Source organism: Poecilia reticulata, chromosome 17 (genome assembly GCF_904066995.2).
Source record: "Poecilia reticulata chromosome 17, P_reticulata-male-v2, whole genome shotgun sequence".
Classification (NCBI taxonomy): domain Eukaryota; kingdom Metazoa; phylum Chordata; class Actinopteri; order Cyprinodontiformes; family Poeciliidae; genus Poecilia; species Poecilia reticulata.
Window position 1 is genome coordinate 21,895,345 of NC_088846.1, and position 24,581 is coordinate 21,919,925.

The 24,581-nt window shown below is 40.9% G+C and overlaps 2 protein-coding genes and 1 long non-coding RNA gene across 19 annotated transcripts in view; 1 reads left to right on the plus strand and 2 right to left on the minus strand.

Moving 5' to 3' along the window:
- LOC103479766 (uncharacterized) overlaps positions 1-24,581 on the plus strand; it is a 54,571-nt gene that overhangs the window by 26,252 nt on the left and 3,738 nt on the right. The window lies entirely within an intron of this gene.
- Positions 3,758-5,564, minus strand: LOC103479764 (la-related protein 6-like). Its single transcript, XM_008434398.2, has 3 exons — positions 5,127-5,564; positions 4,864-5,050; positions 3,758-4,761 (listed from the first exon to the last, which is right to left on the minus strand). The coding sequence occupies exons 1-3, from the start codon at positions 5,171-5,173 to the stop codon at positions 3,868-3,870; spliced, it is 1,128 nt and encodes a 375-aa protein (XP_008432620.1). The 5' UTR covers positions 5,174-5,564; the 3' UTR covers positions 3,758-3,867.
- Positions 9,739-24,581, minus strand: part of LOC103479767 (protein tyrosine phosphatase receptor type F) — a 238,265-nt gene continuing 223,422 nt past the window's right edge. For all 17 annotated transcript variants that reach the window (XM_081597905.1, XM_081597904.1, XM_008434405.3 and 14 more), the window contains 6 exons: positions 22,763-22,941; positions 16,553-16,679; positions 14,864-14,989; positions 13,942-14,096; positions 12,738-12,873; positions 9,739-11,566 (listed from right to left, as the gene is read on the minus strand). In XM_081597905.1, the coding sequence (XP_081454031.1) occupies positions 11,498-11,566; positions 12,738-12,873; positions 13,942-14,096; positions 14,864-14,989; positions 16,553-16,679; positions 22,763-22,941 (792 nt within the window). In that variant the 3' untranslated portion in view covers positions 9,739-11,497. The remainder of the gene's footprint in view (positions 11,567-12,737; positions 12,874-13,941; positions 14,097-14,863; positions 14,990-16,552; positions 16,680-22,762; positions 22,942-24,581) is intronic.

The window sequence follows — 24,581 nt, forward strand, 5'->3', positions numbered from 1 at the left end:
CGGACCCGTGTTTCAGCCCGTGAGCCCTCGAGCGGCAAATGAGGAGCAGATGGTCGTACTTTTGGAAGGTATCAGGCAGTCCAGACTGCAATCTAAATAAATACCCTGTTCCCAGAGGAAATGTGTCAGGTGCGCGGGGTCGGTAATGTCTAAACAGAATCCAACCTGTTTAGAGATGAGCTAACCGATGCACAAGATCGGAGGAGACGCCACGAAACTTCACAGGTGTTGCTTTTAGGGAGCATAAACCTTCTTAATAAATCAGCTCAAGAGGAGTGTCTGAAGCCAGAGATGGATAAATAAATTTGAACATGAACCAGCAACACAACAGGAAGCAATTTATTTGCTAACAATTATCTTATTCTAACAACATGACTCATTCGGACACACTCAGCCCAGTGTCAACACAAATCATAGTTTACAGGCAAAGATGTGGTTCAGTGTTTACGTTCTATGCCTCATAGATACTTTAGAAATGAGTGGGAACAAAATGGAAATACCAGAGGAATTTCCTGCCAGCTTTTAAGTTCAGATGACATAAACCAAGGACCTAAAACTGGTTGTGCTTTTGGCGCTTGTAGTGATACCCAGAAAAAAGTATTTCTAACCATTCAAGGATAATTACCAGCCACAGACATGGAGCTTCCCCTCAACATGTTTAAACACATGAATCTTTATTTAAAACTGAATTTCATGAAGAGAGAAGCGTAGTGGGGAAATTGCTGCTCTTTTTGTCCCTTTGCCACTTCATACATGAGATGTTTTAGTTTTTTCTGGGCATGAAATGTGGCTGTTCACAGCACAATGTTTCATCCAAGGAGAACTACTGGACTATGGATCCAGAAACTACACCAATCCCACCTCGACCATCTTCCAGATACAATCTAGAAATTACTTTGCACAGTGGCATTCTGACAAAGCAATACTTTCTAGAATTTCTTATCTTTGAATAGATGGATTAATTTGACAAACAGAGGTTGAACTGTGCTCTGTACATGAAAGATGATACAAACTAACCTGCAGCCGTTTCTGTTTTCAACCATCAAGAGTCATATTGGACTTTGAGGCTGAAGTTGGTGGAAAAACTTCAGATTTTAATTATTGTAATTTATACTTTAGATGACCTTTCTGTTTATTTCTCCCAACGAGGAACAAGGAAATTTCCACTTCTGAGTACAACTAGATAAATAAAACATGCAAATCTGATTAAAATTGGCAGTATTTTTAGTTTTGCCCAGGAAGGGACTTAATCCCTAAGGTTGCAAACAGATTTGCGTGTTTGTGTATGAATGTGTGCCTGTGTATGAATGTGGCTTTGTGAGACTTATAGCAAAACAGTTTCTGCAGTCGGAGGCTTTTTCAAATTTGTTGTAATACAGACTGCTACAGGAGGTCTTTCCTGCCCAGAGCCAGATAGAGATGGCTATCTGCCCACTGCCCACACTTACAATGTGTGTTGTAAATGTTACAACAACATTTAATTTCTCTTTGGGATCAATAAAATATTTTTAACTGAATTTGAAAATAACTAGGAAAGTGCTGTATTAGTTCAGTCCATTTACTAATTAAAGGGGATAATGTAGAGAACTTCCAACGCGGACAACTGAACCGATGCAAACGGCCTTCTTTTAAGTTGAAATCTGGATTCAGATTACAACAAACCCAGTTCAACTCTATCTTAATATCAAATCAGACAACTGGATAGAGATATCCTAAATACTGTGCTACTGCAGTGTCAACTGAACGCCTGCAACCTCATATAAAGTTTGCATATACTTGAACCCATTCAGAAATGCTTATAGCTACCTATTTTAATAATTCAAACACCAAATGTAACTTAATATGCCTTTTTATATACAGTTTAAACTGATAACTACCACAAAAGCTAATATCTACGGTCTTCATCATCTCTACTGTTTAGGGTACAGCCAATAGGCACCAAGAATGTTGCTCTTGGATTGACTGCATTACAAATGACAGCATTGCAGCAACTTCTCAAGCTGTATTTTATTTCAATTATTTTTGAAGTGCTCTATGGGAAAAATTAAAGAATTATTCAATTTTTTGGGGAATAATATGAAGTTCTATTAGCAAAAAAATTTTCAAAAAGGGTGGGCTCCACTGTACTACTGCTATTATTTTTGTCCTAATGTATTTTTTTTAGATGACAAATATACAGTGTGCTACTGCAGGTATTACTTTTTTTTTTTTTTTGTACATGTAGCAGCCCTATTGAATTTTGAGTGGTGTTGGTGACGAACCTTCAGCTTTCCTGCTTAAAATACAAAATAAAATTCAGGGGATATTTCTGTTTATTTTTTTTTCCACACTAATTTCAGCTTGAACATTCAAACAAAAATGTTTCAACCAGACATGTTTTTTTTTCAATATGAAAAAACACAACTAACTGAAAAAATCCAAACCTGTTCTTGGAACTATAAGTATTTACTGAGATGGTTCCTATTAGAAAGGGAGATTATAAAAAGTAGATCTGTCTTATTGTTTAAAGTACAACGGAGATCAACGATGTGCCAAGAAATCAAGACAGAATTCCTCGTCTTTCTAATAGTCGGGGTGTTTTTCTGGCAGTCGGCAGGTGCAAATCCCACCTTGAAAACGCGAAGCAGACATGATTATCATTCGCGCTAACTTTGACATAAAGTTCAGTTGCGGGCCAGAACAGCGCATGTAAACATATAATGACTTCCAGTTAGCAGGAGAGGTCATGCTTTTGTAGCCTTGAAAGGGATCCATCGGCACAGAAACATTTCCTAACACTAGTCAGGAATATTTCTGCTTTATACATATTGTTCACAGATGTGTAAGTATTCAAAGCCCAGCCCCGACTGTTTGCTAAAGCCTAACAGCTGTTAATTGCAAAATCAAGTCAGAGACAGCGCGAGTCAAACAACGAGTTTGTATACACTGAAAAGTCTCTCTCAACAGCAAAGATTACGTTAGTCAGAAAGACATTTGCGTTTGAACACACAAGAACAAAGAAAAGGAAAATCAAAGAATTCTTCCAATCTTTATATGATCAAGATCCATATGCTGGGGATTGAACCTTTTCCACTGGGCGTGGATGAGTGGAGAACCGCTTTCTGTTTAGTTTGGGGCAAGATTTTAAGGAAGCCCTCAATCAGTAACACTATAAACAAACCATTCCAGTTGAGGTGTCATTAAAACGACTGGAAATCAGGCACAACCATTGCTGCTCTCTCGTCTTGCCCAATCTGCGGTTTGACGATTGGACAAGTGGCCCTTTTGCCAAACTGTCATCTCGGCGAGTGGAAAGCTACTTTCCAAAGACTCTGAGTCTAAACAGATATTTCTGCACAGAAAGCAGAAGGATAATGAGAGCTTTGTCTGGCTTTTTTTTTTATGTTGACAGACGACCACATTTTGTCTGAGAGACTTGGTAAGGTAAATGGCTCCTGGCTGAGGAACAAATATACAAGGCAATTTGCTACTATGATCAGAAGAGCAGAGGCCAAGAGGTGAAGATGCCTCTAATCTTTACATAAAGAACCCTTTTGGCTTTTGGACACGTCCACTTCAGATTCTTCTGCTGCAGTTTAGGCTACACCCTCTCCCCCCTTTTTACATGTATTCAACCCCATTCAATTACAATCAATCTAAACTGTTTAAACGCATGATTAAACTGAACAAAGTGTCAGGAAACTCTATTTAGCACAAGTAAATGCTGCCCTCACCTGTCGGTGGTTCCTAACTACATGCAGAAATGACTGAACATTCATCAGCAGAACTTAATTCTTTAATGGAAACAAATTTTCTGTCTTCTTGTGTCAGATTTTTGAGTGTTTTCTTCTCAGCTCAGTCTTCTTTCTGATCTCCTCTAATGCTATTTCATTCAAGAAAGTCATATTTCTGCCTTCTGCCATTAAAACCTTTGGTATCGTCGGGTCCAAAGGGCTGACGCAGGACTTTTAGAATTAAGCCAGTTGTGTTCAGGTGCTCAGCCGTCTCCAGCTTTGCTGCACTGGCTGCGGATTTGCGCTTTAGTACCCACGGGCACTGAGAAAACGGTGTGTTGCGGTCTCCGGAGCACCAGTCTGTCCAGCTGTATCTCTTAGTTAATCCTCGCAATGACTTTTGACTGCAGCTGGAGTCCTCCTGGCCTGCTGGAGGAGGATATGCTTCTCCAGTTTCTTCAGAAAACCTGAGAGGTGAGGGAGGGTCCTGCTGGAGCGAAACCTCAGAGACGTTCTGAGGATCTCCCATAGAGCATGTGGCATCTCCTTTGTTCTCCAATGGATCAAACTTATTGATGCTCTGCACTGACTGCCATCCCAGCGGCACCACACACAGGCCCCTCCCATTAATCTTCTCTTCTTCTCTGAGAGAGCTGTAGGCCCTACGGACCGACTCCAAACTATTAAACTTCATCACGGCACACAAAAGCTGGCCGAGCTCTTTGTGACGTTTGGCGTAGCATTGCAGCTCTTTGGGAAGCTCCTCACCGGGATGCAGGATCCAGACTGACGCGACGTCACCCGGCGAGTCAAACCTCTGGAGGATGCTCAGTAAGAGCGAAGGCTGCCCCGGGTCAGCTCCGTCCTCTGCGCTCTGCTCCTCTAAGGCGTTCCAGATGAGGAGGAGCCGGCTGGTGGGGGAGCACATCAGCCACTGAGGGAGAGCCTCTTTGCGTCGCACTTTGGTGCATTCTTCGTTCAACTCCAGGAGGTCTGAGCACTCTGCAGCCGCTAGAGTCATGTACCAGTTCGTGGTCAGAGCCTTTATCTGCGGCAAATATTTAACATTTTAGCTTTGTTTGCATTCTTACTGCGTTGTTTCTAATCAAACTGCGTCGGAGAGCACACAACACCTGAGAAGTACATTTACCTTTTTCAGACAAGTGAGAAGCTTGAGACTGACGTAGCCCTGCTTGTTCTTCTGCATGTGTTTTAGCAGGAAGCCGTCCTCCGCCAGGTGACTGTCGGAGAACATGTCCTCCAAGTGGTCTTTAATCTTCAGGCAGAGTAACTGTGCTTCATGGTCTTCTGCATCCTGGTTGGATTCTGCACCATTTCTACAACACATTTTACAGTATTCTGTAAAAGCCAGCAGCGTAGGTTAGTCAAGCCTACGGTTTGACGTTTTCTTACCCATTCAGATCACTCATTGTGCCTCCTAATGGTGCCGTTTCTGGCATTTTCCACGTCAAATACAGGTATTCAAAAAGAGAGTAACAAAAAAACTACTGCAGCGGTATAAAACAGAGTGCGTAAAGTTTGTTTCTCCAGCCACAGTAATGCCAGTTGCTTTGTGTGGTATCCAAAACAACATTTTGTAAAATGCCACAGCCAGAATTCTGCCCAACACAATGCAGCCCCACAAAAACAGAGAGAACTTGCAGTCAAAACAATTTACTCTGCTACAAATGAGCTTCATGTGGGCACACTATTAGCCGTCATGAAGTGAATATTATTAGCGCCAAAACTAAGCTGCACAGCAGAGATAACAGCAGCGCGCCGACACAAAAGAGCAGCAGCACCATTAGAGGTGTGAATTTCTGCAGTGCAGTTTAGAGCCGAGCGCACAATTGAATCAGAAATGTGATTCTGCTTAATTCCAACGTACACAATGCTGTGCGGTCTATAGAAGCATTTAAGTGTAAACAAAACCTGTCGCTTAAATCCAGCTTTATGTTCTGCTTTGTGTTCTCATGTCCTCAGATAGGATTCATCTGAGTCGGCAGGCCGTGCCACTGAAGAGCAACAAATCTATCACTTAACATTCATTTGCTTTAAGAAAGGTCCTTGTTCATATGTATGATACATGTATTACAGACACAAACCAAGACATATGAATGCAATCCCCCCCCCCCCGGATTATGTGCTATCAGTCTGTATTAAACTATTACAGACTGTGTGGAGGTATGAAATTCTGCTGAAAGGCAGAGTGTGAATTTGAAGCCTGGAGGGAAGCAGAGATTAAGAGAGAGCAAGGAGTTCTGAACCCCAAATACATTAAATATTTTTGCTAAAGTAGATTTTGGTAATTCTATGAAACTCAAAGCTAAGGTCGATGGGTTTTTATCATGTTTAAATGGCAGTTGTGTTTTCATAGCAAAATACCAGAGCTGCTTGAAAATCTTATAAAATATTTTAGTGACTCATTTGTTACACGTGAGCAACGAACGGAGATTTCAGGCACTTAAGAATCAACACTGTTCTTCACCGTCTTTTACATGTTTCTCATTCCAGATTGTTTGCAGAAGGTGGTGCATTTAGCAAAAATCGAGCTCGGTTTGAGAAGGCAGACACTGGAAAAGGCATTTAGAGCACAATGGTTCTCAGGCATTTTGTAACAGCTGGCCCAGTACAGATGGACATTTTTTTTTGGATTGTTTGTGTTATCTATTAAAAACACAAAGAAATGGATAGGCGGGGGGAGATTTGATTCATTGTGCCAGAGGACACAAAATTGTAGTACTAGTCAGTTTCACTCCGAAGATAAAGTTGTTTAGATTAAAGTTATAAAAATGAACAAAAAGTCAGAATTTACTGCAGAACACTTTAAATTCAGGATTTTTATGTCCTTAAATTTTTCTTAAACTGCACTATACAACTCTTTTTATGTTCACACACCAACATTGTTGAAAATAAAAAAATTCAAAGGCTTGCATAATCTCACACATGCTAATAGTGATTAGCCTTTTCACTGAGCATGTTAGTCAAATATTAAGTCTCATTTGAAAGTTTCATTTTGTTGTAAATCTACCAAAAATAAATGACATAAATAAATATAGTAGTTTTTTAACAAGAAAATATTAGCAGATTACGTAAGGTCTGATTTCCAGATAGAAAGTCAGTTTTATGTGTAGATATCAAAATGTAATATTTTGCATTGTAGAAAAAAATACATAATCACTTTTAATATATTTTTTGACAGCACTTTTGTACTTTGTATCACCTTTTAAATGCTAATGGTAGTTTGCTTGTTGATTGTGCTAGCAAACCTCACTGGTTTTTAAACATGGAGCTGACCTGCTGAGTTTGGTATGATTTAATTTTTACAGCATTTATATACAGTACTATAAAACCTCATTGAGTTCAACATGACGCTGCTGTAGAATCTAAATTAAATGCATAAGTATAATGCGTGCATATGCTAATAGTAGTTAGCCTAGTATATAAGCTACCAAATCCAACCAGTTTTCAAATGTGAAACTGGCCTCTTAAATTGAGTTCAGTGTCCCTGTTTGGTGTAATATGTACAGTATTTGTTAACATATTGCTTTAAGGTTTGAAAGTAAAAAATGTCTTCCTAGATTTGATATGCAAGTAGTCTAGCATAAACGTTAACAACTCACAATTGTACCTGAGCCTGGAGCCGAAGAGTTACGTCGGGTGTTTGAAATTGTGAAATGCAGACAAACATTACTAGTTTTTATAAGGTATTAGTAGTTGGCATTTTCAAAGTTAGTCATTGCGCATCAGACCTGGAGGTGATGAATCAGAATAATTAGGTGTCTCCACCTGCTTCTGATTTACTGTTTAATGGGAAATCTCAGTTTCCTCATTTATGCTTCTCGTTTGAGTTGTTTCTGAACTTGAGCTGTTTTTAAATTTATTTGCTGTTGTTGCTTATTAGTTATATTCTCTTACAAGTAAGCACAGCGACATTTCTGCTAAGTTCCATTAAAGGCAGTCTAAGCACTGCAATTTGAGAACAAAGGCAATGGACAACAGATTTCCAGACCTGATTGATTAGTGGAAATACAGGAGGATCTAACTATTTGTAAAGTTTTCTGAACTCTGTGGATTACTGTAGTATGTGGAAAATGTATCTAAAATAATCTGAATAACAGTGAAATTTTAGGAAACGCTACAAAGAAATCACTTGAGGACCTTAAAATCCTTTTATCTGCTGTTACGAAAATAGTGAGCGGGTTGAGATTTAAAATTGCAATTCTGTCTCTAAGCGTTATCTTGGTTGGCGACTTTGTTCCTCTTGAACTGAACTAACTTCTCTGAGTGTGTTTTTAAAGTCTCTATGGAGAAAACATTTCAAACACTGTCATCAGATTGAGATTTTGGCCACTTCTTACTGGTGCATGGAAACAAATAGCATCACTTTTCCCAAGGACAGCTCACCCCCACCAGACATGTGACAAGAGCAAAGACAAAAACACAAATTATGCTGTCTCTCTGATGTGAGACGTTCTTTTCAGAAAGGACTAAGCCGTCATGATGACAACTGAACAATCTCAGTTTTGTCGCAGCAGGCTGGTAGATGTGGCTGACAACTCTAAAAAGTTGCTTATGGGGGTTAAGATGATTTTGTCTATTTGGTAAATAATAGTATTTTTCTCTAAGAATGCAGTGCCTTCCATGCTTATTGGTTCCCCTGTTAACAATATGTTGTTTTTGTTTAAAAAAGCCCAAACATAACTTCCTTTTTATTGCAGTGGTAATAATAGTAAAGGCTTGGTCCATTTTAACAGTGAAGTTTAAACAATTCCTTGCCTCCCTTAATGTGCTGCTGTAGTAAGAATATTTTGTCAAGTTTCCATCACATTATCATCATATGAAATACAGCAATCACAAATAATTTGTATGTGATATCTGGTAAGGATTTTGAGTGTAATGCCTATAAATACTTAAATATGAAGTATTTACATCCTGCCTGTTCTTGATCTTTAGCAGCTGAGATGCTACAACTCAAAGCATAGTGGGGTATTGTCATGAAGGAAGAGTCGAAAATATGGGTTAATCATAGTTGGTGTCTTCATTGCAATATTCAGAGTACTGCAAATAAATACTCCTTGAAGTGTGTGATGTGTAACCTTGGATTTTTTGTCGGTCACATTTGGCTCTTAGTGTAGAAAAGAGCAACTTTGGTGGAAGACGTTGCCTTGTAGGGCCTTGATGTCTTACTGGAATTGCATGTTCTCTTGTGTTTCCCATTTTAATGGCTGGTTTAGTGGCTGAGTTGAATGCAGTAGACCTCATGGTTGGAAGCTTTTTCTATGGAGTCCAACTCCAATTTTTTTTTCTTTGAGCATATGTAAAATATCTGAAAGAAAATGCAGCTTGAACACATCGGTGCTATGCTATTAAACACACGTTGGCTGTTTGCAAAGCAGCCGATCAGGGAGCTTCTTTTACTTTACTTGGTACTGGTTAGTTTTACCTATGAAAGTGGAAATAAGGAAGGATGTTAGCATCTGCAGCAACTCTAAAATGGTTTGCACTGAGTATTAATGCATATTAAGATACATTTTTATGTTTGAACTGTTAAATTGGGCCGTTTTTGGAGGGATTCTTACGTGTTTGTGGCTGCAGTCCCTAATCTCGGCAAAACTAAGCCGTAGCTAAACAGGATATAGTAAACTACTAGTTAAGTTTCTAGTCCAGTGGTCAACAACCTTTCAGCACAGAACATTTTTTGCCTTTTCTTCCATCATAACATTTTCCCAGTGTGATATATGCATCATCTAAAATACTTTTTTTTTTTTTTAAATCTTTTCCCTTTCTAAATAAATGCACTCAGTTATTCAGTTTGAGAAAATGCTAATCCCATAAAAGATTACACAGAAGCACACTAAAACTCAAAATAGATTTTTGATCAGCAAATAAATCAGACAAACCTCTGGTGGGTTTATGCAGAAGCAAAATTGGAAATCATTACGAGGTGATGAGCTAAAAAGCACTTTCACCACGCATGCATTGTAAAAACCCAAACCAAGAATCAAAGCATTCAAAGCCGGTCTTTGTACAAAAACCCAATTATTTAACTTTATTAACATCAAGGTTTTTCTTTTTCATTTTATCAACAGTTGATTCTTTAGTTCCAGTTCTTTATCAACAGATAGAAAACAGACTGTGTGTACAACAGATTGAACCCCTACAGCACTAAGCATTCACAAGGTAGAAATGAACATTTTTTTTTTGTTTTTGCCAGCGTTTTTCAGGTCCTCCCCCTCTTTCCTCTCCTCGACCCGGTTGGATCGGACGCTGCTGTTCCCGCGGGTCGTGTAGTAGAAGGTGTGTGCTCGCCCAGTGAAGAGTTGTCAGCTTTGATGATGGTTGAGGGGGGGGAGGCGGGGTTGTGCTGTTTTCCTCACATGGACAACCAGCTGTTGAAGTTACAATGGTAGTACAGTAGATACAATGGTGTCTCCATTAATACACTCTAGGACAGCAGGCTCTGTCGCTAGGTAGATCAGCAGAAATATTCCTTTTTAACAATATATTTTTGAAGCTGTGTATATATCTATGTGTAGTCGTACATATATATAATCAGTCATAATTATATATATGTGTATATATATATTTATAGTTCTATTTCTGTATAAAATATCAGGTTTCAGTCCAAAGGGCTGAGTTTCTGTCCCTCTGTAGGAATGGTTGATTCTGTACAAGTACCGATGCTGATGGCTCGGCTCCCCCAGCCCATAACGAACCGCTTCTGCTCGGCGAACCCGACGACGAGAAGCGAGGACGTGGGGAGGGGCTTGAAGAGCATCTCGACTTTATTCAGAGATTGTGAGTTTTTGTGTTTTCCTGTCGCCTACCCCTTGGGTACAAAAGTCTGCTTTCTTCAGGTAAGTTCTCCGCTGTGGAGCATGAAGGCCTCAATGCCATAGGCTTCTGATGGAAAAACAAACCTAAACAAAAAAAAAGGGAAAAAATTCAAACAGAAACGATGTGCTTCGCATTTCTGTGCGCCTCGTGTGATTTGTGTTTCAGCGTTCGGCTGCGATTACAGAGGGACAACTACAGCAAGTCTGTGTTCTCGAATCAAATCTCAAAGTTGATTTTCGTAACGGCAAGTGAAAAGGCAATTCGAGTTGTTGAACTGACAACGACCATAAGGAACTATGAGAACATCGAAACGACGATAAAAGAAACCTGAAAGCAGCTTGGACAACAGTGGTCCTCTTGTATTAGTATCGAGAGGCATGTTAAAAACACATGTCCTCGTGTGCTAACGTACCCTACAAACGATTATGAATATAATGCTTGCTCCTCTGAGCAGTTTGAAACAACAAAAAAAAAACAACAAAGAAATGTCTGGTGTTAAAATGATTAATAAAAACAACATAAAAAACAGTATACTAAACAATAACTTGTTGTAATGAATCATATTGACAAAAATCAACAAACAGATGAAAACAGAGAGAATGCTCTCTTTGTGCTACCAGTAGCCTTTGACAATCAGGGAGGTTTGGCTTCGACAGGAATCTGCTCTGTCGCGTCTGTACAAGAGTCGTTGCGTTTTTGTCGCCGTTTCTGTCATCTTTAAAGCAAAACATATCGGGCGGTTGGTGATCTCGACGTATATCTCTGTGATTAGCTGGAAAACCCTTGACGGATGGCGGCGAGCTCGTTTCGTTCTCCGGGAGCCAGGCGTCGAGAGTCGGGGCGGGGTCGGGGGTCAAGTGATTGGATGGATGGCGGCTGAAATGGGACACTTGGCACACTCCTGAGAGGTCTGACCGGGGAAAGCTGCTTCGGTGGGAGAGTGGCTACGTTGCATAGTGGTCAAAGCTCCCCAGGTACTCCAGTGCTGCCCTGTAGCACAGCTGGTACTGGTCCTGGTGGGAAGGAGGAGAAAATAGTGAGTAGGTGTTCCAATTCCCCTCTAAGTCAACTAATAGTTCCCACAATCCCTTGATACACTGCCTTGTGATTATTCATACTTATTGAACTTGTGATAAACCAACAGAAAATAGAGCAAATAAAAAATATTTGACAGAAAATGCAGCTTTGGAGACGTAAATACCTCAGCACAATGCAGCTTAACATGCTATTGGCTGGTGTTTGCAAAGCAACCAATGTAGGAGCACCATTCCTTTCCCTTGGTGCTGATTGGATGGTGCCACAAGAGCGGAAATAAGAAGGATCGGCTGCTAAGACGATTTCCACTGTTTGTTTTGATGCATGTTAAGTTATATACAGAATTTGAACTAATATAATAGATGCTAGTAAGCAATCAAAGGGGGGTCTCCAGTATTCACATTTCAGCTTTTTGAGGGCAGTGGTGTCCAAAACTGGCAAATTTAAACTAAAAACAAAAATTTGTTTGACATTTATTTTTTTTTGTTTTATCTAGCCCATTTATTCAGGTGTGTTGGACCATCTAATAGTTGCAGGATACGGCTCCTGGAGGCCTGGAGTTGAAGATGCCTGCTGTAGATAAAAACCTGTTCATGTTTTAGGACCCAGATTTGTAGCAAAACCTGAAAATGGGTTATCCGAAATTGCCTACGTTTCTGTATAAATACTCAGAAAATCACGTGTCATGTATATGTCATGTATTCACTTTCACAGTGTGCTCTGCTTTGTGTTGATCGCATAAAATCCCAGTGAACTATATCTCCGGCTTTAGAGGTTACAACACGTCTGGAGTCGTTTTATCAAATCTAAAAACCAAAAACATTTAAATCCTTCCTAAGATTAGTTTTAATATCCTTTCTCTGCTACAGAGTCCATGTATTTGATAAAAAAATAAAAAATAAAATAAAAAATCTGATAACACAGCATGAGTTTGTTGTGGGATTCCTGCTGCACCACTAAAGCCTCTATTAAAGTGGGATTTGTCACTAAGTCTTTGTTGTTGTGCAGCCCATCCTTTAAAGGAGGACACTTTGGACAGCATCAGTCTTGAATCTCGCAGCGATTCCAGCATTAACTTTCAAACGGCATCCTGTCTGAGTACGCATTAAAGTCTGAACGACATCCTGAGCATCGGCGCGTCGTCCTGACCTCAGTCTGCACCATGGCGGGCCGCTGGGTGCGGAGCGTCTTGACCGTCTGGAAGAGGTCCACCACGCCCTCGTACCTCATCCGCTCCAGCACGATGCTGAGGGTGATGAAGACTCCGGTCCTGCCTACCCCGGCACTGTGAAAACACACACATTCATTACTGCATTTACCATAACATCTCACATGATGGATGCTGGAAATTTCTCAGAGGACGAAAAAAAGCAAAACAAAACAAAACAAAACAAAACAAAAAAAGCCTTCCAAAAAGTCATTTCAGTTTTATTGCTTCTGGTTTACTGAACTCCGGAGGGGAGACACTGCAGGTACATTAGCAACGGTTCACAATAAAGCAAATAAAAGTTAGAGTAATTACCACGGAGGCCATGAATCTAAATGATGAATTTTGAGTAGGAGACTGTCGGAGATAATGATGACGCTATGAGAGACTGCATGATTAAAGCCCTGATCGCTAACAAATGACTGTATTTAAAAGGTGAAGCAGATGTTCGCCTTTCTAATCCTCGTCTGATAATCTCACTGTAGGCTCTCTGAGGCTCCACCAGCTTGTTGTGTTTTAATTTCAATCCTGACAGTTTCAGCTATTCTCCATTTCTGCTCTGTTCAGGGCCAGATCATCAGCAACGTCTAGATTCTGGCTTGTCATGTTTGACTTCTATCAAAGAATCAGTCACTTTGTTATTTTTAGTAAACTTCGTGCTGCATCTAGAATAACTTTTGCTTTCTCTTTTACCACTCTTCTTTTTAAAAAGGTTGGAGTTCATTTAAATTGGTTCATTTCATGACAGAAACCAAACTTTAAGCCTATTTAATCTATTTTAAATAGGCGTGTTTATTTTAAAACGGGGCTGATTAGCAGGAATGGCTGAGCTTTTTCCATGTTGATGTTAGAAAAGGTTTTTAGCTCCAGATGCATCCTTTGCTACAAATGATCAAAAGTTCACTAAATGAATGCTGTGTAATTGCATATAAAATAAAAATTTTCTTTATTTAAACAAGTAACTTATTTGCATCTTTTAATGTATTTCTACTATACAAAGGCTTAAGATGTAAATGAAAATCTGCAGAATGTGTTTTTTTTTTTTTATCCGTTTAATCGATTTCTAAATTAGTCATTAGTTGAAGTCCTACTCTTGAGTTATTTAGTCTGGAAAGTAATCGGTTACAAATGTTGCGCCTTTTTTACCTGCAGTGTACAGTGATTGGTCCATCTTGTCCAAACTGCTCCTTAGTTTTGTGCACTTGTCCAATGAAATCGATGAAGCCCTCTCCAGTTTTTGGCACTCCCTGCTCAGGCCAGTCGGTGAACTGGAACTGGCGGATTGTTCTGGATTGTCCATCCTGACGGGGACAGATATGGATTTTCAGTACGGTTGAACCGGTCTGTTATTTGCAGATAGTTTTTTTTTTGTTTTTTTTTTTAACAGCAAGTCAGAGGTCCAAGTTGAGGTCTATGTGAGTGCATCTAATTTCCACCTGGGCTGTGATTTAAATAAAGCCGACAACCAAGATGGGAGACGAAACCAGCAGGCTGCGGCTCAGAGGCATTTTTTTTTCCCCCTCCCGTCTGTCCAGAATTTGCCTCTTTTTGTTTAAAATATAATCACTTTAAATGGCCTCCATGTTTGTGCTGTGAAAGCATACATTTAGAAGCGAAGACTGTGAGCCACATGTATATAAAAGAAGAAGTGGATGTGGGATTAGAGTGCGGCAGCCGTGGGAGCCTTCAGATGACACTGAGGTGTATTTATAGCACATTGAAACAACTGCATCACAGGGAGTTCCAGTGCTGCCCCCCCTCAGGGACCCAAGCCTGTGCTTTTCATGTATTTTCACAGCAAATCACACACATCCACACACACCAAAGACAATCTATAGAGCGAGCCTACTGTTTCTAAATCTGGGTAAACACGGCGCATTCACTGGGTGTCAGCCTGTCAGGGAAAATAACACGGGACGCGTTCTGATCACTGCTGCCGTTTCTGATGAGAGCTAAAGTGAGGATGGATTCTGGTTGGATGCTTGGATTTCCTGAGAGTTGCTGGGGATTTTGAAGGAAGCCCACAGACACTTCTTTTTTTTTTTTCTCTCTCTCTCTCTCAACGTACCCTGGCATCTGTGACTTTGAACTCTCTGAGGATGTACTGAGGCATGTTGTACTCAGCCATTGGATCCACCACAAAGTACTGGTACCTGGCGGAACGCTCTGCTGGCCAGTACTGATGGCACTTCTCCTGCAAGAAAAAAAAAGACATTTTCAACAAAATCCTTCTGGATGAAAGAAAAACCCACTTTTTCATTCTCACTTAATGACTGCCTTGTGATCACGTGTGGCTTACTGGAAGTTATTAATCATTTTCAGCGATGGAAATGTCTCTGCTCACAAAAGAGAATCCCAAAAGACTAATCTATGGTTTAGAAAAACCGATTCATCTTCGGTGGCAAAATATTTACATAATTTGTTAGTGTTCTTAACTACAATCATGAGAGCTTTTATTTCTATCAGCGCCGCTTATGGTTGAGAGGGTGATAAAAGCTGTAGCTGTGCGGCTGAGTAATGTCAGAATCGCCTAAATCATCAGCAGAAACGACTGAAATTAATTTGATGGGGGACCAAAACGCTTCTGCAGACTCTGCCTTTAAAAGGAGCGGCTCCACATTTAGGCAACTGCTTCTAATCGTCGTCTTCTACACATGGGATGACATAACAGAGCAGCTTGCAAAAGTATTCATACCACTTGTGCTTTCTGGTCTGTCCTTCATGGACTGTTGAATGAAAGTGACACTAAGGGTGTTTTCACACCTGACAGTTTGGTACGTTTGGGGATCAAAATTGCAACGTTTATTACATTTTCATTTGCTGCGGTTCACTTTTAAGCTGCACTGACAAACCAAACCCTTACAAACTACTCTTCACCTATAACTACTGAAGGAAATGACAAAAACATCAGAAGAAGACCTGAACACAACTTCCTACTTCACAAAACGTAAACAAAAACGGAGTGGCGTCAGATTTTAGCGGTTGTGGGATTTCTCTTTTGTCTTTGGCAGAAAACTACAAGCCATTGGTCCCGGTAGAGCCAGACACCAGAGTTTGTTTTGGTTTTACTTACCCAGAATGCTCTGCACTGTTGTCTGCTTCCTGCTTTTGGAGCGGTCTCCGGCCCGCTTGGCATGCGAACTGCACCAGAGTTCACTTCAACGGCCCGAAAAGGCAAACTCTGGCACGGTTTGAATGCATTTGTGAATGCCAAGTGGACCAGAGACCGTAACGCGTAAAGTTCTAATCCAATAAAAATTTGGGAAAAGATTCTAGCAAGGCACTGAACACGTCCATGATGAAACAACTAATCTCTCATCTACCTCGGTGAGAATGGGAACAACCAAGGAATTCCTAAATATCTCAACCCTAATTATGGAACGGCGTCTAAAGATTTTCCATCGGAACGCTGCATTCAAAGCGGCCAAATAAGAACAGACTCTGCCTTCAACAGGTCTCATTTTAAAGCAGAGGCTACTGGAGTTATCGGCATGCTTGGAATGCACCCAGATATTGACAAATCTGACACCGAGGCGGCCCGATTTGAACCCTCCGAGCCGCGCTGATAAGGAGGTAAACTTTGAGCCGCAGTTATTGTTCAGGTCTGGAATGAATTAATATTTGAGCAGCCCAGCTCAGCGGCTAAGCCGAGGCGAGCCGGCCTGCGAGAGATGGCTATCGTCTGCCTGAAACGCTTCGCTGGCCTTGCAGGGCGGCGTATCTGTGGTGTTTTTGGGCGTGAGAGTTTTTGCATTACCCGGCCCATTTCTCGTAGCTTGGTGAGCATGACCACGATGGTGGAGTTGTGCTCCCACAGCATCCTCCAGAAATCCTCGGTGGTCTCACTCAGGGGTCCCTGTGTGGCGATGTAGGCTTTCTGCTGTCTGAAGGTGAAAATACACAGAGAGGGAAAAACCAATAAACATTACAGGGAATCAATATCAACTTTACGGCACTTTTACAACAGACATTATGAAGCATATTGCAAAGCAATAATGACAGGAAGAACTTTAAGAGAGCTGCTCTAAAAAGGTTAGCAAATGCTAACTGAACTATCCTCCACTTTGCCACAGTAGAGTCATCTGACTGGAAACTTTTTACAATTCTTTAAATTTTAAACTAAAGATAATAAATGAAATCCAAGGATTCTCTTAAAAAAGGGAAATAGTCCTTTATCTTCACATGCAGACATCTGCATCATTAGTCAGCCACCGAATTTTCTTATAGCCATATAAAAAAAAACTGTTCAACCTGCAAGATTAAAATAATTCATTAGTCAAACTATTTGATGAATGCATCACAAATGTATAAAAATGCATCGTAATTTCTCAGTATGGATCTGACTTCATTTGAGGTCCAGAGCATCAAAAAATAAATTGACTTTGATTGTGGCCTTTTAAACCATCATATTGATAGGTAGAAAAACAGATCAGTTGCAGAAAATCGACTGATCCAGAAATACTTAAAACATTCAGATTTATCTATGTGTTTATTTAATTATGTAGTGACCATCAAAGGTTGAAGCTGCTGCTTTTATATTCTTGTTAAGTCTATAATATTATTCTAAACCCATAGGCCTACTGAAGCATTTCCTTTATTTATAGACCCACCACTTTTAGATCAAAGCGTTCAACCAGTCTTGTTGTAGAGCAACCTGACCCCCGCTCACTGGCTTAAATATAAATCTGTATTTAGTTTTTGTTGAACTGTAACACATTTGGCCAGTTGGATGGACTCTTGCTGCCCTTTATCTCCTAAGAAATGTCCAAAACCAAAATATAAAAGCTGCAAGAGAACAGTAGATATAAATATGATTGGGATAAATGCAGGAATGAGAAAGATAAGCGTTCTGTCCATTCTTTAAATCCAAAGGTCTGTAGTACTGAGGATGACAGAAAGATTTTTCTTGTTCATAATATACATAGTAAATAATTCATGGTCACTCTCCTCTTTGAGCAATTCTAGCTTGTATAGATCGCGCCGTCTCTCTCTCTTTCCCTCTTTGTAACCCAATCCTGTATTAGGGAGGGAGGGCACTCGATATGCTCACCAAACTGGAGATGAGCTCATCCTCTGAGATGCCAGAGCAGTGCTGCTGTCCTACGTGACTTTGCTCAGATTGAGCAGTTCTCCTGTTGACCAGCAGGTGGCAGCAGTGTTCTTGTCACCAGCAAGGAGAAAGCCAGCGCATAATTGCACGCAGACACACTTGCACATGTTTGCCGCACATGTAAACCTGCATTCAGGTGTAGGTATTTATCAGAGCAGCAGCTCTGCATGTGTATTCAGATGCGCTGCTGCCACCGAAGCACGCACACACACACACACACACACACACACACACACACTGAGCCGTAGCTGAACAGCTAATGAAGGTGCTGCAGGCGAGGCACTAATATGGAACCGGGAGATTAGAATATGCTCAGGGCCTTGCTCGTACAAATACAGAGAGAACAGAGAGGAGAGGATACAGGAAGAGACGGAATCAAATTAAAATTAGGAGGGGAAAAAAAGATCTACAAAGCACAAAGAGGAGGAAGAGGCGGAGGGAGCTGGAGGAGAGAGCAGTGCTCTTTCCATCTGGCCATCATAGTGCAATGTAGGTCTCGGAGCTGAAGATGGGAGGAAATTACCCCTTACTAACTGTCACAACTGGTCACTTTGTTGCCTTTGCAACAAGGAGAAATATTTAATTTCCCCCCTTTTTAGTAGGGAAATCTGTGTAGCGCAATCAGACCCACGATATGATTTTGCCAAAGCTGAAAAGAAAGGACATGGCAAAACAAACTAGTTGCAAGCAGTTATAAAAGGGGTCCAAGTGCCCATTATGAAGTCTAACCCCACCCACGCCTCATCCAACGCACCTCCCTCTGTTTCCCCCCCTCAGGTCGACTTACCAAGTCATTGACCAAAAGAACTTAGAAAGAAATGGCGTAAGGGAAATGGTTTCTGAGCTTTTACCTGATGGCAACTTAATGTTGGTATGAAAAGAGCCTTTTTCAAAATCAGTGCAGTTTGAACTGAAGTGTTCAAGCTGCACAGATTTTTTTTAATATAAATGCCCATTTTTATTTTTATTTTTTTTACTCGTAAAGAGATACGTGCGCCTTCAAGCTGAAAGGACTCTCCACTTTCACGGGTAGACACCCATTCAGAAATTCTTGGAAATCCCACTGTTGGTTTGTCTGGTAATAAAACCAAGAAATTTGTAAATAATACATTTTAATCGTCTTCAGCACCTACATGTAATTTAGTGCTGTATAAGCTGTATACCATAAGAAAAGCTGACTTAACCAATACTTTACAGTTTATATAGCTTAAATGACACTGGAACTAGATAGACCAGAAGATAGAGGGCATCAACTTTTCTGGTCCATTTAAAACATTTAACAAGATGTTTTTCCATTGCATTTCACTTCACCACCACATTTATACTTTTGTTCATAAGCCACACCTACTTTGGGTAATCATGGTCATGTTACCCTACTGTAGGATTCTTGCCAAACTGGATGCACATCCTCATGATCACTTTTTGGTTTTGGAAACAGATTTAATCTAAATGTATTTCACATTTCCTGAAATCTATCTAACTGTGGTTTTTTTAAAAAAAAATTTATTTCATTTGGCTCCTCTCTAGATAAGATGCACAAATGTTTAAGGATTAATTGCCATGCTTGTAAGCATCATTGAAGATTACAACAATGTACAAACATTTAGAATTCGTGACTCTCATGATTAATTTTAAGAAATGTTCAAATCCAAGATGTTTTGTTTTATCTTGCTTACGTCTTAATTACTTTCCGAAATTAAAATTTTAATTATCTAAAAAGTCAACTTTAAAGTACCTCTGTTGCCACTGAAACACTTCTTTTCTAGTGCATGCACATTGGGATCGAGGGTGTGGATCTCATAGGGTTATGTTTCTACATATTTAATGACTGTAATAGTCTGTGAGTGCCCTCAAGTGGTTGAGACGAGTGAAGCACATTTGGTTCACAGCTGTGCTGATTTTATAGCATCTGAACAATAATAATAGTATTCAACGGTGTGTCAGATCCTTGGAAATTCTTGCATCTGCAGGCTTGGATGCTTTAAAAAAAAAGAAAATAAGAGGACAGAGGAATTTGACAGAACATAAGGAGGATGGGGATGGTCAGGGAAACAATCCAGACCATATGGGTCAGAGTTCTTACTGATGGGACGGACTTCTTTCACCTCCTCATAAAATGTCCCCCAGCCAAAACCGAAGCAATTCCAATATCATCCAACAATCCTGACTTCTGTGCACGCAGCGCCCCGATGAGCCCTCTCCGCCTCATCCCACGCGACTGCAGCGCTTCAGGACATGCCGTTTCATTTCAACCTCATTACAATGCTAAAACTCCAGCCTGCATCAGAGCATATCCAAGGCTAGCGCTCTCTGTAGCAGAGCTGGAATCAATGGTTCGCCTCTCATTAGCTTAGTATATTGTTGGCTTTTCTTGAAGGCGCCGGGGTGAAGGGCACTGGAGGCCTCCGTTTAGTTTTTATTCATGCCCGCGTTTTAAAAGCGGCTTAATTACACAGTGCTGCTGGTGCACACAACAGGTCCCCGCCCGGATGTCTGTCTCTGCCACGATGTTGGGAAGGGAAATTAGGAAGGGAGAGTAGGAGGAGATGGGAAGAGAGAGAATAAGGAAGAAATAAGAAGGAAAAGGGGAGAAAGTGAATATGGAGAAAAGCAGGAGAAGGGAAGAAAGACTTCATTACAACACTCCTGCTTCAATTACACTATTTACACAGCAACAAAGGAGGGTGGGCCTCTGCAGAGCACCTTCTTATTAGCAGCAGAAAGAAGAGGGGGAGTTGGGAGGTGGAGAGCGGAGGTGTCATCTCTGTCATGGCCCAATACGAAGCAGAAGCCCATATGGATTAAATGGCATTTCACGCTCACTAAATCCATCCCTTCACTTAAACCACAGAAGAGCCAGCTCTGTCTGTCACTCCCCGCACTTATAGAGATATAAAACAGAGTGCTGGCTTTTCATCTTCTTCCCTCTAGGAAGCAATTTGGACTCACAGAGCACACAGGGACACGCACCATGGCGGCGGCTCAGCGGACGAAAAGCCACATCGACAGGGCTGGGAATGACTCTTGCAGCTGGATGCTGCCGCCGCTTTCATCCGCTCACGTACGGCTCTATCTGTCACCTTAGACAATCATTCACACCAGAAAACAGGCCTGGTCCAAGCTGAGTTGGGTCTGGATACTTTAGGACATTGGTTTTTAAATTAAAAGCTAAAGGTCATCCCTTTGAAATTAAAACGATGAACGTTTAGAGCAGTGTGAATTTCCAGAGTTTTTCCAGAGTTCTCGGTTCTTCAGTTATGAAATACTAAACTTTTCCAAGAGGAAAGGAAGGAAGGTATGACAAAAGGGAGGATAAATGAAAAGGTCACAAGGCAGGAAGGTGGGATGATGGCAATTAAGGACTCAAGAGAGAGATTAAGAAACAGTAACAGAAAAGTCAAAAAAGTATAGAAGAAAGGGATTTGATGGAAAGAAGAAAATACAAAAAGAATAGAAAGTGAGCTAGGACACATGCATGAAAGACACAAGAAGTAATAAATGGAAACAAGGAAGGAGAAATTTTGGTTTTGAATAAGAAACAAAGGTCAGGAAATTATTTTAGTTTTGAACTCTCATTCTAAAATCAGACCTGGAAAATTCCAGACTTTTCCCGGCTGCATTAAACCCTCGTCTCATCCTCTTCAGATGATGTAAAACCCTGCAGTTTTTCCAGGCCGAGTCTAATTGGAAAGGTTAACACAAAGCTGACTCCAACAGTAGTTCCAACCTCTGGTCATACGTCAAAACTGAATGACATGTCTGCCTTGCAAAACTTTAGTAAATTACTCTAATCCTCAGCAGGCAGAGAGGATTCAGAAAGAAAATCAAGTCCTGCATTACATCCTGTTTGATCATCATACAGAAGAAATGCATCTCTGCTGTGAAGATGAGTTTGATCAATGTCTAAATCCTGTTTGGGATTATCAAAGGAAGCCGTTTCAGCCAGACTGGCTCCTGTCAGACATTCCTCAGCACCCTTATCTTAACTTTAAAAACAAAAAACACTTAAAGGAAGGAGCCACACACTTCACAGCTGACATTTCATCCCTTTGTCTGAGGTATGCAGGATGAAGGTAGCCATTCGTTTTATGAGAGGGAAAAGTGTGAGCGATTGTTTCAGATAGGGGCGCCAACAAAGCTCTGGAGATGATTCACGCCTCTGAATCATCGGGGAGGAGGGAGGGCGCTCTGGTTTTGTAGATACGAGGGGAGAAAGTATTTAGTTGCAAGCTCTAATCAGTCAGCGTCTGCCTCAAGTTTATGACTCAACAGAAACTTCTTTCCTTTTGAGGTCTGAAAAGCATCAATCATCAGTTTCTTGTTACTGAAACAGGCTTTGAACTCATAAAAAGTGAGTCTTTTTTTTTTTTTTTTAAGCTTCTTGTTTGTGAAACAGAATAAAATTATTGCCACAAAAACCTCTTGGACCAGTTTCAATAGCAACAATGCTCAGCCTGCAGCTCAGTTTGAGCCAGTCACTGAAGTTCACCCAGAAACCTGCAGAATGTTTCCACAGGGTCGCTGCACGTTTCCCCAACTTAAATTTAAGACTTCCATAATCCACCTCGCCTCGTTTCATTTGGCAACTGAAGCATGTCAGTGGCAAAAACTAACATCATTCAATCAACTGATGATAAATTTACACTTATCCAGGATAGATGCAAAAAAGCTAGCTAGCTTACAAGGATTTATTAGAAGCAAGTTACCAGTAGTCTCAACCGTCTCGAGTCAACGAACATAATGAATATGTCTGACTAAAGCATTTCCTTGACAGAAAAGTCCTAGACATGGCTTACAAGAATATATGAAACTAAGTGGTCCTGCCTTCACAAAAAGCCATTTTTAATCTTTGCTGACCTGTAGCCATCAATGAAGCTGGCGTTGATGTAGTCGGAGCCCTCAACACCACGGATGGGCTGCAGGCAGACACGGGTGGACTCAAAAGGCATGATGTTGACCAGCCGGTTCTTGAACTTGTTGCAGGGCAAGTTGGCGCTGATGAAGCGTGACGTGTGGGCTTTGGAGTTGGCCAATCTCTGTTTGATAAAACAAAGGAGAGAGGGAAACTGTCAAGACAGGGAAACAAAAGAATGACACGAAGAAGACAAACAAGAACATTTGAAACAACATTTCCTGAGAGGTGAAAAGCAAACTAAACAGCCCACTTAAATCCACTCTAATCAAAAACGAGTTTGACTACCTAAAAAGTCTGGTTCTTCTGGGTAGATGTGAATGTGTAATCGAACTCTGATGCATACCAGAAAAGCGAACTCTGGTCCACCTACACACATAGGTCTCTGTCCAATTGAAGTGAATTCTGGTCCAGTTCAAATGCACATGTGAATGCCAAGTAGACAGGAGAACGTTCCAAAAGCAGGACGTGGTCTAAAGGCGCAGGGCATTATGGGGCATGCACACCCAAAGCAAATTCAAGAGTCTAAGGCTAGTGGGAGAAATGGCTCATGTTTTTTTTTTTTACAAAAGACAAAAAATAAATTCTACAACCACTAAAATCCGACACCACTCCATTTTTGCCTACATTTTGCAAAGAAGGAAGTTGTGTTCTTGTCTTCTTCTGGGGTTTTCACATTGTTTCCTTTAGTGGTTCTTGATGCAGTGCAACCACAGGTGAGAGGGTGAACACGTTTTTCAAAGGGTTTGGTTCGTTTGGCATCGTGCAGCGTGAAAGCGAACTGCAGTAACTGAAAATAACAAATGCTGCAACTTTGGTCCCCAATCAAACAAAGTCTACTGGACTGTCAGGTGTGAAAACACCCAGTGTGCGCTGTGGATATCGACAGGAAGTGTGGCTGACTTCTCTTCCCATTAAGTCCCAGTTTGCTTGCCGGACTGTAGGCGTCATAAGCACGATGCTGGCAGTGGGCAGAGAGCAGATGGACGGCACAGGAGAGTGTATGGACTGTCATGCTACTGCAGGAGACGGAGTGTGTTGTGGCCAGACTGTGGGGGGGGATGCAGGCCGTAGCCCCACACGTACGCCACAATCGTCCTCTCACTCTTTCATTTTTGCTTGTTGGCAGGAGTGTAGATGCTATTATCACTTCAAACAGAATGGATCATGGTCGTAAGAGGGCTAATGGCAGGGACGTGCTGCGAGGAAAGTGTGTAATAACCTCATAGTCGATGGCTATTGACAAAAAGGGTATGTGCGTCGTGTTACGGCGACCTTGAGGACCAGCAGGGGTGTATATGCGCGAGTGTCAGTCATTTTGTAATCGTCACCGGGTCGATGTGTTCACAAGTGTTTTGTTCTGGCTTATTTAATCCTAAAAGATGTGCTGAAGATGCTCCTGAAGCCTCGGTCCCAATGTCACGGAGATTCCTGAGCATCGGCTCATTTGGTGGATTGTGGAGACTTGCAAAAGTATTCACACCCTTATGAATCACAGATCTTATTTTATTATATGTTTTACAAGTTAAACTCTGCTTACTCCTGATACCCCTAAATAAAATTCAAACAGGTGAATGCAGCCTTTAACAGGTTTTCTTCTGAGATTGAGTTGAATTTAACTACATTTCATAAGCTTTTACCATCTTTTCTCTCTACTGAAGGAAGGCAACTCCACAGCATGATACCTCCCGTTACATTTTCAACTGTTACAGTTCACTTTCACACTGCACTGCGTCAAATGAACCAAACTCTTTGGAAAACCTA

Bases quoted from the DNA above. Each gene is read 5' to 3' on its own strand.
- LOC103479764 (XM_008434398.2), bottom strand. From the start codon at position 5,173: ATGCCAGAAACGGCACCATTAGGAGGCACAATGAGTGATCTGAATGG. The intron at 5,051-5,126 runs GTAAGAAAACGT...AATGTGTTGTAG, and splicing joins ACAATGAGTGATCTGAATGG to AAATGGTGCAGAATCCAACC. The intron at 4,762-4,863 runs GTAAATGTACTT...TATTTGCCGCAG, and splicing joins TTCTCACTTGTCTGAAAAAG to ATAAAGGCTCTGACCACGAA.